Below are 18,631 nucleotides of genomic sequence, written 5' to 3' on the forward strand. Positions count from 1 at the left end.
ATTTGTTCAATAAATCTCAAGAATATTGGAAACTAGTTTCTAGCCCTTTGTTCAGCTTAACTACATCATTGCAATATTTCTAAGAACGCATTCACTAATACAATCAAAGAGATACATTCTGAATGTGTCTAAAACATTGGAGAATTACCTAGATTGTCATTTATTTATATCAAACCTCACAAATACTTCTAAAGTATGGCTTTTAAAGAGGACATTTTTACAGCTTTACTGGGAAACTCATTTCAATATTTAATAACCTTTATTATTGAGACACTTTTATTTTTGTTTTGTTTTACAATTAACATTTTACTTTTCTGCAGTTTGAACTCACTTTTGCTTTCTCTACAGTAACAGACAACTGACCATCAAGTGATTCTAAACAGTAGTATGCAAATGTTACAACAAATAAATAACTAGGGATGTCATATTTTTTAAATGATAATTTGACTTGTCCTGAGAAATATTTTACCAAGAGTTATACTTTATGCCATCTCTAGCAAAATGTAGACAATCAATCATATACAAATGAACAAATGATCAACTAAAAGCAAAATAATTTTTCCATTGGGGATCTCATATCTCTTATACGTCATGCCATACATTTTTAGAGGCATGATCAATAGCTCCAAATACAAGCCAATAGAAACCTCTGTCCAAACTCCCAAAAACTATCTAAGGAGACTTAGCAACTTTATGTGTAGACATGTATATGTATATGTGTCTGCAAAATGTGATCTGTTCCTAAAAGTTGAACATGATTGTACTGGATGTTTAGAAGTAAACTAAAGATATCTATTATAAAAATCAAGTTCAGCTGTCAAAATGCTCAGAGATTGCATACAGATATCTGCGAAGATTTTCCTTGCATCCATTTCACAATTCATCTATCAGACTAATAAATCAAACATATTATTATGATCAGAATTCCTCTTTTCTATTGGAATTTTCCCTCAAAGAGCACAGTAGTTACTTAGGTTTCAAAGAACTTTTTTGCTTGTATTCAGGATTCAGAAAAAATAACCGTAAAGTATGAAAGGAGAGGGGTCAATGAAGCAAATAATCAATTGCAAGAATCCTAATTTTCTGGGGAGTGAGAGGTTAATGAAGCATGTAATTGAGTAGAGTTTTGTAGATTTCAGCTGTTAATATCTCTGAAATTAAGATTGGTCACAGATGAGCTAAATATGGGAAAATATGAGGCAGATAATCAAAAGGTAACTTTCTGGAGACTGAGCCAATAACATTGTTCCTTTGAACCAATGATACAGATAAAATTTGCCAATGATTGATGTAATGGGTGGTATGATGTTTGCTGATGCAGAAATTAGGAAATAGAGAATCTTTTTATTGTCTCTCTGGATGGCATCATCATCAGGAAGATATTAATGACAAGGCAAGCCCAGTTATTGCCAGTATTTATTTTTCTTCAACGTGTTCTTTTTAACATTATAGAAGATCCTCTAGTTATTGTAGGTGATTTGTAATTATGTAAGAAAAAAATTAAATAGTTATTTAGAAAAATATGAACAATTGTGCCATGTCTTTTTTTTTTTTTTTTTTTTTTTTTTGAGATGGAGTCTCGATCTGTCGCCCAGGCTGGAGTGCAGTGGCGCGATCTCAGCTCACTGCAAGCTCCGCCTCCCGGATTCACGCCATTCTCCTGCCCCAGCCTCCAGAGTAGCTGGGACTACAGGCGCCCGCCACCTCGCCCGGCTAGTTTTTTCCGTATTTTTAATAGAGACGGGGTTTCACCGTGTTCGCCAGGATGGTGTCGATCTCCTGACCTCGTGATCCGCCTGCCTCGGCCTCCCAAAGTGCTGGGATTACGGGTGTGAGCCACCGCGCCCGGCCGCGCCATGTCTTCTTTAGTAAAAATGTATATGCCAATATATCTCTTAGCATTTATTAACATCTGTTACATAGATTAAATAATATAGATAAAAATTCGATTTTTTTCGAAGGGTTGAATGTAAAAACATTAGCTTAACATTTAGGGAAATTGGCAATTGACATTGACAAAATTACATTTTCTAAGCTCATCTATGATGCTTTGATGGATAGAAAACATTTTAGGGCCAGGCACACTGGCTCACACCTGTAATTCCAGCACTTTGGGAGGCTGAGGCCAGCGGATCACTTGAGCTTGGAGTTCGAGATCAGCCTGGGCAACATAGTGAACCCTCTCTACAAAAAATATGAAAATTAGCCGGGTATGGTGGCATCTACCTGTGGTCCCAGCTCCTCGGTAGACTGAGGCGGAGGATCACTTGAGCCCGGGAGGCAGAGGCTGCCTTGAGCTGAGATCACAACACTGCACTCCAGCTTGGCTAACAGAATGAGACCCTGTCTTAAAATTCAGCAATTAAGAAATTATCACTGTTCTTATAATTTGTTGAAAATCATTCTTAATTTGTTTATGTGTATACTTATGCATTTATTTATGTACTTATGCATTTATTGTGTAGAAATATTCATCTATGAACATATGAAAGCCCTCTCCTGCGACTCCTCTTTATTCCGGATGTGGCTACTGGATCTTGTACATCTAAACAACAAACTCATCCCTGACACTTAAACAAGTGTAGGTTTTAAGGCTTTATTTTTGACCTGTCAAATATGTGCCTCCAGACCCTTAACAGACCCGCACAGAAAACTGTCACATGGTTCTTATATACAAGCTGATCCAAACCAATCTTTGCCATGATTATATCTAATATTTAACTTAATGGATCTCATTTCTCTTCTTATGCTCACATATTATTTTTCTAGGTGCTCATGGGGTACTTGACTCGCCTACATGTCACCTATAGTTGAATAACCAATAGTCATCACAAACTTAAGCTGGCTAAAACAGGAATTTCTTCCCCATGACACACTTTTTCCCCGTAAGGTTTTTCCATCTGAATAATGCATTACCATTTATAATTTTACTTCAGCAACCCTCCTGCCCTTCAGCAAAGAAATGTTTTAATAAGAATAAACAAGCAACAAAAAATGTTTGCACTACCCTTAATTCTGCTTTTTCTCCTACTCTTCCATTCAATACTTAATCCATCAACAAGCCTTGGCAGCTCACCTCCAAGATATATCCCAAATTTATTTACTTTTCTTCATTTCTGTTGCTACCAAGCTGTTGTTTTGTCCTGCATCACCACATGTGGTCTGAACTAGTTCTCTGCTCCTAGCCTGACTCTCCAGTCTGCAGTCTTCAAAATGTCCATCAGATAATATCATTCCCTTTCCAAAGACTCCATTGCAGCCAGAATAAATAAGAAATCCCACGTATCTATGTGATTTGGTCCCTGTCTCTGCCTTCTTAAACCTTAGCATTCTACCTCTTACTGTGTGGTTCAGCCTGGCAGCCACCAGCCATCTTTCTGTTCCTCTACCATAACAAACTTGTGGCCCAAATGCCACATTTTCACTAGTGTTTTCTTCTGTGTGAAATGCTCTCCACAGTGGTCTCCTGTGGATGGTTTCTTCCTGTCAAGTCTCAATTCAAATGGCCTCTCCTTATTGGCCTTTTGTAATTTCCAATTCAAATTAGCCACCCATCCAGGTCATTCTCCATCACATCCACCTGCTTTGTTATCATCACAGCATTTACTCTTTCCTGAAACCATTCTGCACTGTGTTTGTTGGTTTGTTTACTAACTCTCTTTTCCCCTCTGCCATCCCCTATCCCTCTTTCTCAATCCTAGAATGTAAGTTTCTGGAGAACGCAAACTTTGTTTGATGTACTTCTGAATCTCTAAACCTAGGATAGTGCCTGTCACTTTGAAGGGTACCCAACAAAATTTTTTGAATGAATAAAGTATTATATTAGTAACTAAGAGTAATGCAGAAAATAGGACTGAGTGCATCACTGAACAATTCTAGGTTTCAACAGTCTCATCTGTAAAATGGGAATAATAGTACTTTAGCTTTCTAGGCAGAGGATTGAACTAGGTGATTACCTGTGGTTACTTCTAGTTCTAAGATCTACATTGGCAGCAGTACTAGATTTTAATTTGGGGGTAACACTAACATTATGTCCAGAATTTTCAGGGCATTTTAAAATTCAGACTTTAAAATTTAAAAGATACAACCTTCTTAAAACTTCTCCCATTATACTTCTAAGCTTATCTACAAAATCACTAGTGTTTGCTGTTGGTGAATATATGTTAGCTTCTGAAAGAATGAGTTTTTATTTTATTGTTCATCACCATAAGTTGATATGATATGTGTAATGATATGAATCACCCATTATAAGAAACTCAAAGATATATATTAATAAAGAAGTATTTCACTCTCTTGTCTTTTAGTTAAAACTCAAAGTTAGGAGTAGCTAACATTAAAAGTTCAGCTAATTTAAGAACAGCTGATTTTTAAAAAGTATTTTGCTAAGTCACATGTATTATCTCATTAGAGTCTCAAATTAGAAAAAAAAAAGCAAGGGGAGAAGGTAAATTATTATCATCCTTTTACAGATGAGGGAAGTCAGGTTGGGACTTTGTTTAAAATTGTAGAACCCAGGAAAAATGTATTGTTTCATTGCCCTGCTCTTAACTGACTCAGAGTTCTATCAGCATATTCTATAGGAGCGAGTTTATTTCTAACAAATAAATAGATTTAGAAATAAAATCTTTTGGTTCCCCTTGGTCGAGGAAGATTATCTTGTTCTAAAACCTTCACTAGCTAGAAAGCAACCATCTGCCAAGAGGAGTTGGTCTCCTCTTTGTGGGAGAAAGAAGGAAGTTGGTGCAGGGCAGGGTTCTTATGTAGAAAAATACACGATTTAAAAAAATCCAACATATTGAGGTTATCTTTTTCAACCTATTCTTTTGGAACTACTTTTAAGCATTCTGAAAATCTTTCCATTATAGAATCCAGAAAGTTTATAAATGGTAAAAATAATGGAAATTAGATGAAAGGAACTGTAGGAAAACTTAACTTCTTTTGGATCAAAGAATCTTTTGAGGAGCTGATTAGAGTTCTGGACCTTCTATCCAGAAAATGCACAATACATACACTTCTCATATTTTCTTAGTTTCCAATTTTATTAGGTAATGGGATACAAAAAAAGTACTTTCCAAGCTGAATATTATTTAAGAAAATGCACTTTTGAATAAGACATTCCAGAAGGTGCCCTCTTTGCATAATTTGAACAAAAACCAAATCTCCACTGTCTCAAACCTTAATAATGAGTTAAGAAAAACAGAGACATACTTAATATTTGACAGTTTTACACCCATGAAGTTAATTAGTAGAGATTTTAAATCCTGGAAATGTGGTGTGTGCTATGGACCACTTGTTTCCAAGTTTAATTTGGTAGATAAAGAATGGAGAATCTTTTACATCTCTTAGCAAAAAGAGAAAGAATTTGATTTGCAATGGCAAAATGGTTTCATTTCATTCTGTAGCATCCCCAATTGAAATGAATTTTGCCTGTGAGATACAAGAAGCTTGAAAAGCAACTATTCTTTTTGCAGTTAAAATAGATTCACTTTTATAATTGCAGTCTTTCAGAAAATAAGAATCTTAAGCAGTTCTTACCTCATCAGAACCTGATCCAAAAATCAGCAAGTCAAAAGGAATTGCTGCAACCATGTCAATCAGGAACCAGCCTTTGAAGTAGTGTATTGCTATTTTGGCAGGATCACTTACCACTTCTTCATTCTGATTTACATATGTTGTTCTGAAGTTTATTAAAATATCTATGATAAACATAATATCCACAATCAAGTCTACCACATTCAAAGGGCTACAAGAATAGCCACATTCTCGTCTTTTCTGTTCTTCTCTGTCATTGAGGAGGAAGGCTGCAGAGTAGGGAGTAAATATAGCAGTGTATATGACCAACAGCAGGATAAGCCAGTCCCAGACTGCCTTGAAAGGGCTGTAGTGCAATATCGTAAACTTGTTGATGCGTGGCGTCTGCAGTTTGTATTCAGGTAGGACATCTGCTCCTAAAGAGAGAACCTGAATGTGGAAAAGAAAATCATATACTACATAAATATGCCATTTTTAATCTGGTAAGCCTATAAAATATTAAGGGAACTAATTATACAGTAAAATTTATTAGAGATAATTCATGTAATTTGGAAGTATTTATGAAACATACACATACATTAAATAAACCCATATAAACTTCTATTATACAGTGTATTTGGCTCAAGAAAATCACACTGGCATTTCTTGATAAATATGAATTTCACTGAAAAGATAATAAATATTGCTGCTGAGATACTGAGGAATGTTACTGTTTCCTTTGGAACATAGTACTTCTCAGATGTAAAAATATATGGCTGTTTTTAGAAAATCGCAAAGTCGGTTTTGATATATTAGTAATGCAGTTTTCAAATCTAGGAAAGGATTAGTTGTAATGAATAGAAGCAGTCTACTTGGATCCATGGCCACATTTAATTTACATATATTTAATTTATAATTAAACCTTGATAAATTAAACCCAACTCATTCAAATTTTAATTAAGCAGAATTTCCCACCTGCAATCTGTTTTTAACATTAGGGGATAAAAGGCAAATGAGATTAAAATGAACACAAAAGAGGCTTTTCCTTAAAAGGTTGAGAGAGTATTTGATATTTTGGGACAAATACACTTTCATTCCAACTCTTCCATCTCATTTAGAGAATTGCAAAAAGAAAATGCTACAAGGAGATGTTCAGAATATTGACCTGGAAATGCTGCAAGATGTTTAGACACCAAGTGGTACTTCACCTCCAAGATCTATTCTCCTTATAAGGCATCAGATAAACTAAAGCAGTTCACCTTTTAGAATTTTAGTTTACCTGAAAAAAATGAAAGCTAAAGTACAGTTTTGTCTCTACCAAGTAGAAAAGTCCATGATTTAGTGATTTAAGACTAAGTTTTAGAAACAAAAGTCAAAACAAATAAATGTAATTTATTGGGTAAAATGTAAGCCTTAATATATGGGTTTTAAAAAGCTGAAATTTTGTAATGGCTCCACAAATGGCATATAAAGTCATTTAAGGCCAGGCACAGTGACTCACGCCTGTAATCCCAGTACTTTGGGAGGCCGAGGTGCGTGGATCACCTGAGGTCAGGAGTTCAAGACCCACCTGGGCAATGTGGTGAAACCCCATCTCTATTAAAATACAAAAAAATTAGCTGGGCATGGTGGCATGTGTCTATAATCCCAGCTACTTGGGAAGCTGAGGCAGGAGAATCGCTTGAGCCTGGGAGGTGGAGGTTGTAGTGAGCCGAGATTGTGCCATTGCACTCCAGCCTGGGTGACAGAGCAAGACTTCGTCTCAAAAAAAAAAAAAAAAAAAAAAAGAGTAATTTAAAAAGGGAAATGTGGGTTCTAATTTAATGCTATGAATATCTCACACATATACAATGGTTCTATTTCAAAGTTAACTTCACTGAGTACATTTCCATAGACTAGATTATTCTAAACACAATTAATACATCGTCAGCTTTGCAGCATGGCTCTCAGGTAATCTCCCATTGGTTAGTCAGAGCGTGTTATTTCGGTGTTTTTGGCAATTCTATTTATGTTGGTTTAATTTGACTGTAATAATGAATTATGTCAGGCGCACTTGAAATTTAAATCTTATATTTATTGTCATCTCTCATAACTTTTTGTCCCCACATATTTAGTTATCATCCCTATTTTTAAAAGGACTTTAAAAGTTAAATAACCCCAAATGAGATACAATATAACTTTTAAATATAACAAAAGATTCAGCTAAAATAGGCAAAGCTGCTTTTTGATAACTGCTAAACTGCTTTAACCAGTTTTCAAAAAAATAATAAAGAATCTGACCTGACCACTTAATCAGTCCAGTGTAAATTTGAACCAGCCAGTTTATAGAGAGAACAGGGTTTTATTTTAAGCTATTATGAGAAATGATGGTGGCTAATTATTAGCGAAAGAGCAATCTGGAAAATAAAGTGATTTTATTATCTGTGAAATATTAAAAGTCCAGGATACACATATATATAAGTATATGACTTTCAAAATCCAAATGGGAGTAATTAATTATCTGTCAGTTTAGAAGTACAGATTAAGAGAACTCTGATCCCATTATGCTTAGTATAGTGACATTTTGGTCTGTACAAAATTAATTACGTCATGCTCCTTTCTAAAAAAACAGAACTACTCAGTATATAGAAAGCAAAATATAGAGCCTTATTTTGGCTTTCAAAGTCATTAAAGTCATTTAAAATATGGACCCATTCTATCTTTCTAGTCCTTTCTTCCATTAGATTCCTGTGTATCCAGGGCACTCCAGCAAAACAAGAGTAAAATTTTTGAGCTGCTGAGATCTTACCATATCCCTAAATCCACAAATCTCTTTTATAAAAAAGGTATGCAGTCAATCAAAGAGGAAAAATAAGTCACTTTTAATGACAGGTATATTTGTGTGAGTTTGCTCACTGCTTAGGTGACAAACTTCTGATACTAACCTCCCGCATGGGGCAATTGCAATACCTCTTTCAGCAGAAGTCTAAATTAGAATGGAAGCAGCAATCTTGGAACTGTGGCTGAAACTCTTTCCATCCCACATACGAACACCTTCATTTAACATTGAGATGACCACTGTGCTAAGAGCTGGAGATTGAAACATGGGGAAGACACTGTCCCTGAGATCTTGGAATTTATGGTCTGTTGGGAGACAGATGTGTGGGAAAACGAGAGTCCCCTTGAGGTCCACTTCACTCAGGGCCTGGGGTTGGTGATGGTGCTGATGGAGGAGGTGGGTGGTCTTCACAGAGGATTTTTGGGGAAAGATGGCAGTTGAACTGAGACTGAATAGGAGTCAGAAAAGGACACAGCTAAGGGATGAGGAAGTTGGGAAGGGAAGGATATTACAAGCAGAGGGGACAGAATGAACAAGAGGAAGAAAGCATAAAATCATGTGTTGTGTGTTGGGGAATTGTAAGCAGCCTTGTATTTTGCTAAAGAATAAAATGCCAGGGAAGTAAGGTGGAGGATGGCCATGGAGAGGGCCAGTCCCAGGTTGTTGAAGGTCTAATGTGACAGGATAGGGATCTCAGGCTCTGTACTTTAGGTCAACCTTCTCATACAGGAATAATATACAGGCTCTTTTTGAAAAGGAAAGACAATTATTGCAGGATTTATATTATTCTTATTTACAATGTTAGATAAATATATTCAAAAATAAAACCAGATTATAACTTATGTTTGTACCTCTTAATATGACTTGTGGGTTAAATTGTGTACCCTAAAATAATACATTGAAGTCATAATTCCCAGTACTTATGAATGTGACTTTATTTGGAAAGAGGGTTTTTGTAGATATAAATCAAGTTAACATGCGGTCACAGTGGTTTGGGGTTGGCCTTAATCCAATAACTGATATCCCTATAAGAAGAGAGAAGTCTGGATACAGAGACACAAAGACACACAAGGAGAATGCCATGTTTTACGGGAGCAGATACAGTTGAAGCCAAGGAATGCTATGGATTGTCCATAGCTACCAGAACCTCGAATAGAGACAGGCACAGGATATGTTTTCCCTCAGAACCTCCAGAAGGAAACAACCTTGCCAACATCTTGATTTGAGACTTCTAGACTCCAAAATTGTGTGAAAATAAACTTCTGTTGTCTTAAGTCCCTCAGCTTGTGGTAGTTTATTATGGTAGCCCTGAAAAAACTAATGCAATGACAAAAAATGAAAACACTTGAAAATAAAATATCTATAAAACCAGTGAATTCAAACTCTCATTACTAACTCAATATTTTACATTTTTGTAGATCAAAAATGATTGAAATTTGGCTATGGTGTATGGTTTAATCTAATAGACAAAATATTTTTCTCTATTCTAATCTTAATGTCTTTTTTGAAAAAGTATGTTGTCAGAATAGTATTACCAACTTCAAAGATTTAATTGTCTTATCAAGATAATCTAACCTAATTCTTAATGTGAACTCTGTTCCTATTACGCTTTAAAAGCCAATTTAAATGGTGTTACTTGAAAATTATACAAATGTTTTTCTTTACTTAAGTTCAGCTTTAGGGCATTATTGAGTTCTACATTAAGTGATAATCTAAACACATTATCTCTTAGTACTGCATGTTCATTTGTTATATTCCGGTATGCCCATTGATACAGAACCACTGCAATTTGGTATGTTTAACATGGAGTGTGTTTTGACAATGCATTTGTAGAAACCGGTATGGTATCAAATGTTATGGTCCAGGTTCTTTTGACTTCTGCATCATTATGCATGTTTTATGTGATTGCTTAATTGTCTTATGACTTTTAATAGCCAAACAATTTCAAAAAGCTTTATTTATATAGCAAGCATTAGCATTGTGAGGTAAATCCAAATGCAATCATCGTTACTGTAGTCAGGTAGATGGCAGTACTTTGTTATTAGGTAATCATCTTAATGATCCAAAAGATTCTTATATTTATTGTTTTACATTTTCACCAAGATATAGGAATTTTAAAGATTTTCCAGGAGAACTCGTGGCCTTCTGAGAACATTTCCTTCTATGGATATCAGTTTGAGAATTATTAAATATTATTAGGCAGAGGAATCAAGGTGGCCAAGTTTGGTTTTAGACAGATGCATCTGGCAATGGAATGGAGGAAAAATGAAAGAGGATCAAGACCAGATACTTAGAGATCAATTAGGACTTTGGTATTCCAGGAGGGAAATAATGGAAGCCTACACTAGGAACCACGTGGCAGAGATTGAGAGGAGGGGATATATTTCAGAAATAAATACATCTAAGGGTATAAGGATAAAGAGTGGAGAAATACTTGTTTCTTTATGGTTCCAATAATAGCAAATCTTATTAGACCCAATCAGGTAATACAAATCTTTGAAGGCTCAACCATGTTTGGAATAAAGGAAAGAGCACTAGACCTTAAATTCTACTATCTGGATTTGAAGTCCAGATATAATTGTTCGGATATGCCATTTAATCTCTAGATCTAGTTCTTTTTTTTTTTTTTTTTTTTAAATCTGTTTAATGTAGATAGTAATCTTTGCAAAAACCACCTATCTATGCAGAGCTACCATAGTACATCAGATATTTTTTATAAAATTAGTTAATAAAATGGGAAATGTTTACAGATGCATAAAACATTTTCATTATTGTTTTGAGTTCTAGGGTTATCTGTTGAAATCCTGGTTCAAACAAACCAACTCCATCCAAAATATTTAAAAACTGATTGGATAAAGTTGAACATTGACTGAATATTGATAATGTTACAGAATTGTTTTAGTTACCTATTCCTTGTATCAAATCAAACCAAAACATAGTGACTTAATCATTTTGTTATTTATGATTCTATGGATCCAAAATTTAGGCAGGTCTTGGCTAGGAAATTTTTCTTCTCCACAGAATGTCAACTGGGGTAATTCAGTGATATTTAGTTGGTGGGGGAGCTTGTGTGGAGAATCCAAGAAGGCTTCATTCACATGTCTAGTATTTCGATGAAGATAGTTGGAAGGCTGGGCTCTCCCAAGATGCTGGAATGGCTGGGTCTCTCTCTCTATCTCTCTTTCTATATATGTAGATAGATAGTTTGATCAATCAACAAATAAATAGATATGTTCTCTCCTACGGTCTCTTTAGCAGGGTAGTAAGATGTGTTGACTCAGCACTCCCAAAAGAAGAGGAAACTTCCAGGCTTCTTCAGGTCAAGGTCTGGAACTTCTATAGCCTCGCTTACGCCATATTCTATTGGGAAAAGCAGAAGCAGGCCTTCCCAGATTCATGAAAGTAGAGGAATGGTCTCTACCTCTTGACAGGGAAATAATATGCATGTGGAAGGGAAGGAATCAATCAGTTATGGTCATCTTGGAGACAAACTATCACAGAAATTATTGACAAATATTGTTTGTAGATACAGAAATAATGTAGTTATGTGCTTTTAAAAATAGTTTTTACCTTTTCAGAATACAGTGTGAAATATATATAAAGGAAATGTTATAATATTTGGGCTTTGCCTCAGAACAATCCAGAGCTGGGAGAGAGGAAGGAGAGGGAAGGTCTGAATGTTGGCTGTATATTGATTTTTATTGAAACTGGATGACGGATAGTTACTATTATCTCTATTTTTATAATAAACTTAAAATTTTCCAAAATAAACAGGTTAAGAATTCTAGAATCTTATTCAGAAATATCTAAGATAGTTAAGAATGGAATTTCCTGATTGAGAAAAAGAAATAGGTCTACAAACATCATAGAGGCTTACCTCTGTAAGAATTGAGTTGGTTCCTTCTTAGGCAAATTTAGATTCCTGTTTACACAGCAGAATGTTTACTTTGCCTTCTATATAACTAGTTCATGTCACGTAGATCTGTGTTCAGCCATACACATACAGACTGCACACAACCCTAATTTTGCCCAACCTTGAACTCTTTGACACCAAGCTTCTGTTAGGTTGGTGGCTGGGAAAATCATGTTCCAAGATAGTCAGACATGCTAACTGCAGAGGTCTATTGCTTTGAGTATACGTAACAACTTTGCTCATCAAGTTAGATTAAAATACAGCCACATTTCAGAGACTCATCACCTTAGGTCTCTTACTGAAATACTTTTACTTTGCTAGAGTTACATATTAAAACTTCAAGCTTTCATTCTGGATTTAATATATAAGAAGTAAATTTTTGCATTTTTCTCACAAAACTGCCACTAAATAAAATGTTTACATTGTTTAATGTCATTTTAATAAGTATTTGCATTACATATTTCTTTTAATATTCATTTCCAGGAAATGGTTGGTCTCTCTTGAGGAAATTAAAAGTTCCCTCTCTCTCTCCCTTATTTTATTTCATTTTTATTTCACCTGGAATTCCAGGATACATATATAGAACGTGCAGGTTTGTTACATAGGTATACATGTACCATGGTGGTTTGCTGCACCTATCAACGCATCATCTAGGTTTTAAGCCCCACATGCATTAGGTATTTGTCCTAATGCTCTCCCTCCCCTTGCCCCCCACCCCTCGACAGGCCCCTGTGTGGGTGTGTGTTGTTCCCCTCCCTGTGTCCATGTGTTCTCATTTTTCAACTCCCACTTATAAGCGAGAACATGCGGTGTTTGGTTTTCTTTGTTCCTGTGTTAGTTTGCTGAGAATGATGGCTTCCAGCATCATCCACGTCCCTGCCAAGGATATGATCTCATTCTTTTTATGGCTGCATAGTATTCCATGGTGTGTATGTGCTACATTGCCTTTATCCAGTCTATCACGATGGGCATTTGGGTTGGTTCCAACTCTTTGCTATTGTGAATAGTGCTGCAATAAACATACGTGTGCATGTGTCTTTATAGTAGAATGATTTATAATCCTTTGGGGATATACCCAGTAATGGGATTGCTGGGTCAAATGGTATTTCTGGTCCTAGATTCTTGAGGAATTGCCACACTGTCTTTCGCAGTGGTTGAGCTAATTTACACTCCCACCAACAGTGTAAAAGTATTCCTATTTCTCCATAGTCTTGCCAGCATCTTTGTTTCTTGATATTTTAATAATTATTCTGACTGTCATGAGATGATATCTCACTGTGGTTTTAATTTTCATTTCTCTAATGATCGGTGATGATGAGATTTTTTTCATATGTTTGTTGGCCACATAAATGTGTTCTTTTGAGAATGTCTGTTCATATCCTCACCAACTTTTTGATGGGGTTGCTTTTTTCTTGTAAATTTTAAGTTCCTTGTAGATTCTAGATATTAGATCTTTGTCAGATGGGTACATTGGAGAAATTTTCTCCCATTCTGTAGGTTGCCTGTTCAGTCTGATGCTAGTTTCTTTTTCTGTGCAGAAGCTCTTTAATCAGATATATTTGTCAATTTTGGCTTTTGTTGTAATTGCCTCTGGTGCTTCAGTCATGAAGTCTGCCCAAGCCTATGTCCTAAATGGTATTACCTAGGTTTTCTTCTAGAGTTTTTATAGTGTTGGTTTTTACATTTAAGTCTTTAATCCATTTTGAGCTAATTTTTGTATAAGGTGTAAGGAAGGGGTCCAATTTCAGTTTTCTGTATATGGTTAGCCAGTTTTCCGCATATGGTTAGCTAGTTTTCCCAGCACTATTTATGAAATAGGGAATCCTTTCCTCATTCCTTTTGTCAGGTTTGTCAAATATCAGGTTGTTGTATATGTGTGGTGATATTTCTGAGGCCTCTGTTCTGTTCCATTGGTCTATACATCTGTTTTGGTACCAGTACCATGCTGTTTTGGTTACCGTAGCCATGTAGTATAGTTTGAAGTCAGGTAGAATGATGCCTCCAGCTTTGTTATTTTTGCTTAGGATTGTCTTGGCTATACCAGCTCTTTTTTGGTTCCATATGAAATTTAAAGTAGATTTTTCTGTTTCTGTGAAGAAAGTCAATGGTAGCTTCATGGCAATAGCATTGAATCTATAAATTACTTTGGACAGTATGGCCATTTTCACGATATTGATTCTTCCCATTCATGGACGTGGAATGTTTTTCCATTTGTTTGTGTCCTCTCTTATTTCCTTGAGCAGTGGTTTGTAGTTCTCCTTGAAGAAGTCCTTCACACCCCTTGTAAGTTGCATTCCTAGGTATTTTATTCTCTTCATAGCAATTGTGAATGGAAGTTCACAAATGATTTGGCCCTCTGCTTGTCTATTGTTGGTGTGTCAGAATGCTTGTGATTTCTGCACATTGATTTTGTATCCTGAGACTTTGCTGAAGTTGTTTATCAGCTTAAGAAGTGTTTGGGCTGAGAAGATGGGATTTTTAAATATAGAATCATGTCATCTGCCAACAGAGACAATCTGACTTCCTCTCTTCCTATTTCCTTCTCCTGCCTGATTGCCCTGACCAGAACTTCCAATACTATATTAAATATGAGTGGTGAGAGAGGGCATTCTTGTCTTGTGTCAGTTTCAAAAGGGAATGTTTCCCGCATTTGCCTATTCAGTATGATATTGGCTATGGGTTTGTCATAAATAGTTCTTATTATTTTGAGATATGTTCCATCAATGTCTAGTTTATTGATAGTTTTTATCATGAAGGGATGTTGAATTTTATCAAAGGCCTTTCCTGCATCTACTGAGATAATGATGTGATTTTTGTCATTGGTTTTGTTTATGTGATGGATTATGTTTATTGATTTGCATATGTTGAACCAGACTTGCGTCCCAGGGATGAAGCTGACTTGATCATGGTGGATAAACTTTTTGATGCGCTGCTGGATTTGGTTTGCCAGTATTTTATAGAGGACTTCCACGTCAATGTTTATCAGGGATATTGGTCTGAAGTTTTCTCTTTTGTGTGTGTGTGTGTCTCTGCTGGTATCAGGATGATTCTGGTCTCATAAAATGACTTAGGGAGGAGTCCCTGTTTTTTTGTTGTTTGGAATAGTTTCAGAAGGAATGGTACCAGCTCCTCTTTGTACCTCTGGTAGAATTCAGCTGTAAATCCATCTGGTCCTGGGCTTTTTTTGGTTGGTAGGCTATTAATTACTGCCTCAATTTCAGAACTTGTTTGATTTCTTACTGGTTTAGTCTTGGGAGGGTATATGTGTGTAGGAATTTATCCATTTCTTCTAGATTTTCTAGTTTATCTGCATAGAGGTGTTTACAGTATTCTCTGATGGTGGTTTGTATTTCTGTAGAGTCAGTGGTGACATCCCCTTTATCATTTTTTTATTGTGTCTATTTGATTCTTCTCTTTTCTTCTTTATTAGTCTAGCTAGTGGTCTATCTATTTTGTTAATCTTTTCAAAAAGCCGGCTCTTCAATTCATTGCTTTTTTGAGGGGTTTTTCATGTCTCTATCTCCTTCAGTTGGGTTCTTACCGTAGTTATTTCTTGTCTTCTGCTAGCTTTTGAATTTGTTCTTGCTTCTCTAGTTCTTTCAATTGTGATGTTAGGGTGTTGATTTGAGATCTTCCCAGCTTTCTAATGTGGGCATTTAGTGCTATAAATTTCCCTCTTAACACTGTTTTAGCTATGTCCCAGAGATTCTGGTATGTTGTCTCTTTGTTCTCATTGGTTTCAAAGAACTTCTTGATTTCTGCCTTAATTTCTTTGTTTACGCAGGAGTCATTCAGGAGCAGGTTGTTGAATTTCCATGTAGTTGTGTGGTTTTGAGTAATTTCTTAATCCTGAGTTCTAATTTGATTGGGCTGTGGTTAGATTTTATAATAATTTCCATAATACGTAATGGAAATTATAATGTATACATTATACAAATTATAATTTATACATTCTTTATATAATTTCCATTCTTTTGCATTTGCTGAGGAGCGTTTTACTTGTAATTATGTGGTTGATTTTAGAAAAAGTGCCATGTGGCACTGAGAAGAATGTATATTCTACTGATTTGGGGTGGAGAGTTCTGTAGACATCTATTATGTCCCCTGATCCAGAGCTGAGTTCAGGTCCTGAATATCCGTGTTAATTTTTCTGTCTTGATCTGTCTAATATTGAGAGTGGGGTGTTAAAGTCTCCCACTATTACCACGAGGGAGTCTAAGTCTCTTTGTAGGTCTCTAAGAACTTGTTTTATGAATCTGGGTGCTCCTGTATTGGGTGCATATATATTTAGGGTAGTTAGGTCTTCTTGTTGCATTGATCCCTTTACCATTATGTAATGCCCTTCTTTGTCTTTTCTGATCTTTGTTGGTTTAAAGTCTGTTTCATCAGAGACTAGGATTGCAAACCCCTGCTTTTTTTTTCCTTCCATTTGCTTGTTAAAGATGCCTCCATCCTCTCTCTCTTTCCTTTTTAAATAAGACAATAGGTTATTTAATTAATGGTCTCTTTTTTAATTCTTGCAGAAAACTGACTTTAGAATTACAGAATTATTGTTTCCTTTAAATTGTTTGAATTGGTCAATTTCAATTTTAATGACCTAAATGCAAATGTATTTTTATAAGGACAACTCTATCTCTTTGAAAGTCACAAATAAGTTAAAATGAATCAAGACAGTTCTTTGGAGCCATCCTTTCTGAAAATGAAGCATTAGAACAGTAAATGTTTTAACAACATGAATAGGATTCTAAGAAGCCAATGACTAAACAGGAAAAAACTGCTACACAGTCTTATATTTCCTTAAGAAAGTCAACTTCTCCCACATATTTGATAAATAACATACTTTATGAAGATAAAACATGATTAATTGAACTATTACAAGGATTTTCTTTTAAAGAAAAAAATAAGGAATAAAAAAGGAATAAAAAAAGGGAAACTCCACGGCCTCCAGAAAGATTTATATTTTCTCTTTTCTCAAAACACGAATTAATAGGCTGTAGAGTTTAATACAGCCTAAAATATAGTTTTCTTTACCAAATACAATTTTTCTTCATGCTAGTACACTGCTATTTGTTTAACTTCTAACAGTTAAGTGTTACATAAAACCAAAACCTTTATATGAAACAGCACTATTTATTCAATGAAGATCTCCTGTGAAAATTTTGTGCGAATACCAGGATTAATAACTACTCTTCACTTTCAAAAAGTGCAATAGGGAACGATTAAGCTTTCCAAAAGATTATACAGTACTTTTGGCAGCTGTTAAACGCCATGCTGAGGTGTTGGTTGAAGCTGCTCATCTGTTATTTATCCTTTACTCCGGACTTACACTTAACTAATAGGCTAGCTGTATTTTTATTTATTACAAAGAGCACTCAGTAACAAAATGAATCAGATAGATTATATAGCCTCGGGAAGGACTTAAACTCCCCAGGCTTTTCAGCATATGATTTGTGAAAAACAGTCAGACCTGAGTAATTATCACTGAAACCAGCAATCTCACTGATGATCACCTAGATATTCAAATTATAAGATGGAAAAGAATCACACAATAAATCGAAGATGTCACATAGGAAGTCATTTTTTAATTGAATAAAATATTAAAATTAGGTTGTAGAATCACTGCAGTATTCGGTATTTAAATGATTTCTCAAGGCTTAGATTAAAATAGATATTTGGCTGTGTGCGTGCGTGCGTGTGTGTGGGTGCGTGTGTATGTGTTGGGTGCAGTAGGGATGATTCTATAATTAGAGTCATTTAGATTCAAGTTCAGCTAAATGTTTAGTGTTTTCTTTTGTATATTAGCTATATACGTTAATATGAAAAATATCAGCTTCATAAAATATGTATGAGTCTCAGAATAAGTTGAATGATATATTAAACACTTTTAATGTTTACAAATTACTTCAAATATATGCATATTTAAAAATATAGTTTCTTCCAGAGCCATAAACTCAACTCCAAGCTACCCACCAGCAACATAATGACCCTTGGTTTTGTCTCCCAGCTACTTGTGGCCTCACCGTCCAGGTGATACCAGGTAGTCTCTAGTCTAATTCTTGTTTCCTTGCCTCCCTTCCCCTCTTACCTGTCTCTTGGAAACTCCATATGGATTCTTCCCTCCATTTTCTTTATCTTTGTCTTAGTTTCTTTCATTTAGAAAAAAAGTAGAATTCAAGAGAAGGAACACTTAGTGTACTAGTTTACAAATGTTTCTCAAAAGCGCAGATGACAGAGGAACCAGGTTAGAAATGGGAGAGGGAATTAGATGTTTGGCTGGGACGATGTGAGGTAGAGACATAGATGCCAACAGGAGGAGGTTTTTGGCAGGCAGTTAGAAGGTCCTAGCCTGGGCAACATAGTGAGACCTTGTTTCTACAAAAAATTCAAAA

The 18,631-nt window shown here is 35.5% G+C and overlaps 1 protein-coding gene across 2 annotated transcripts in view; it reads right to left on the reverse strand.

The window, feature by feature from the left end:
• The window catches only part of KCNH7 (potassium voltage-gated channel subfamily H member 7), a 472,939-nt gene that overhangs the window by 79,420 nt on the left and 374,888 nt on the right, over positions 1 to 18,631 (reverse strand). For both annotated transcript variants that reach the window (XM_073019761.1, XM_038002006.2), the window contains exon 6: positions 5,536 to 5,961. In XM_073019761.1, the coding sequence (XP_072875862.1) occupies positions 5,536 to 5,961 (426 nt within the window). The remainder of the gene's footprint in view (positions 1 to 5,535; positions 5,962 to 18,631) is intronic.

Source organism: Chlorocebus sabaeus, chromosome 10, assembly GCF_047675955.1.
Source record: "Chlorocebus sabaeus isolate Y175 chromosome 10, mChlSab1.0.hap1, whole genome shotgun sequence".
NCBI classification, from domain to species: Eukaryota; Metazoa; Chordata; class Mammalia; order Primates; family Cercopithecidae; genus Chlorocebus; species Chlorocebus sabaeus.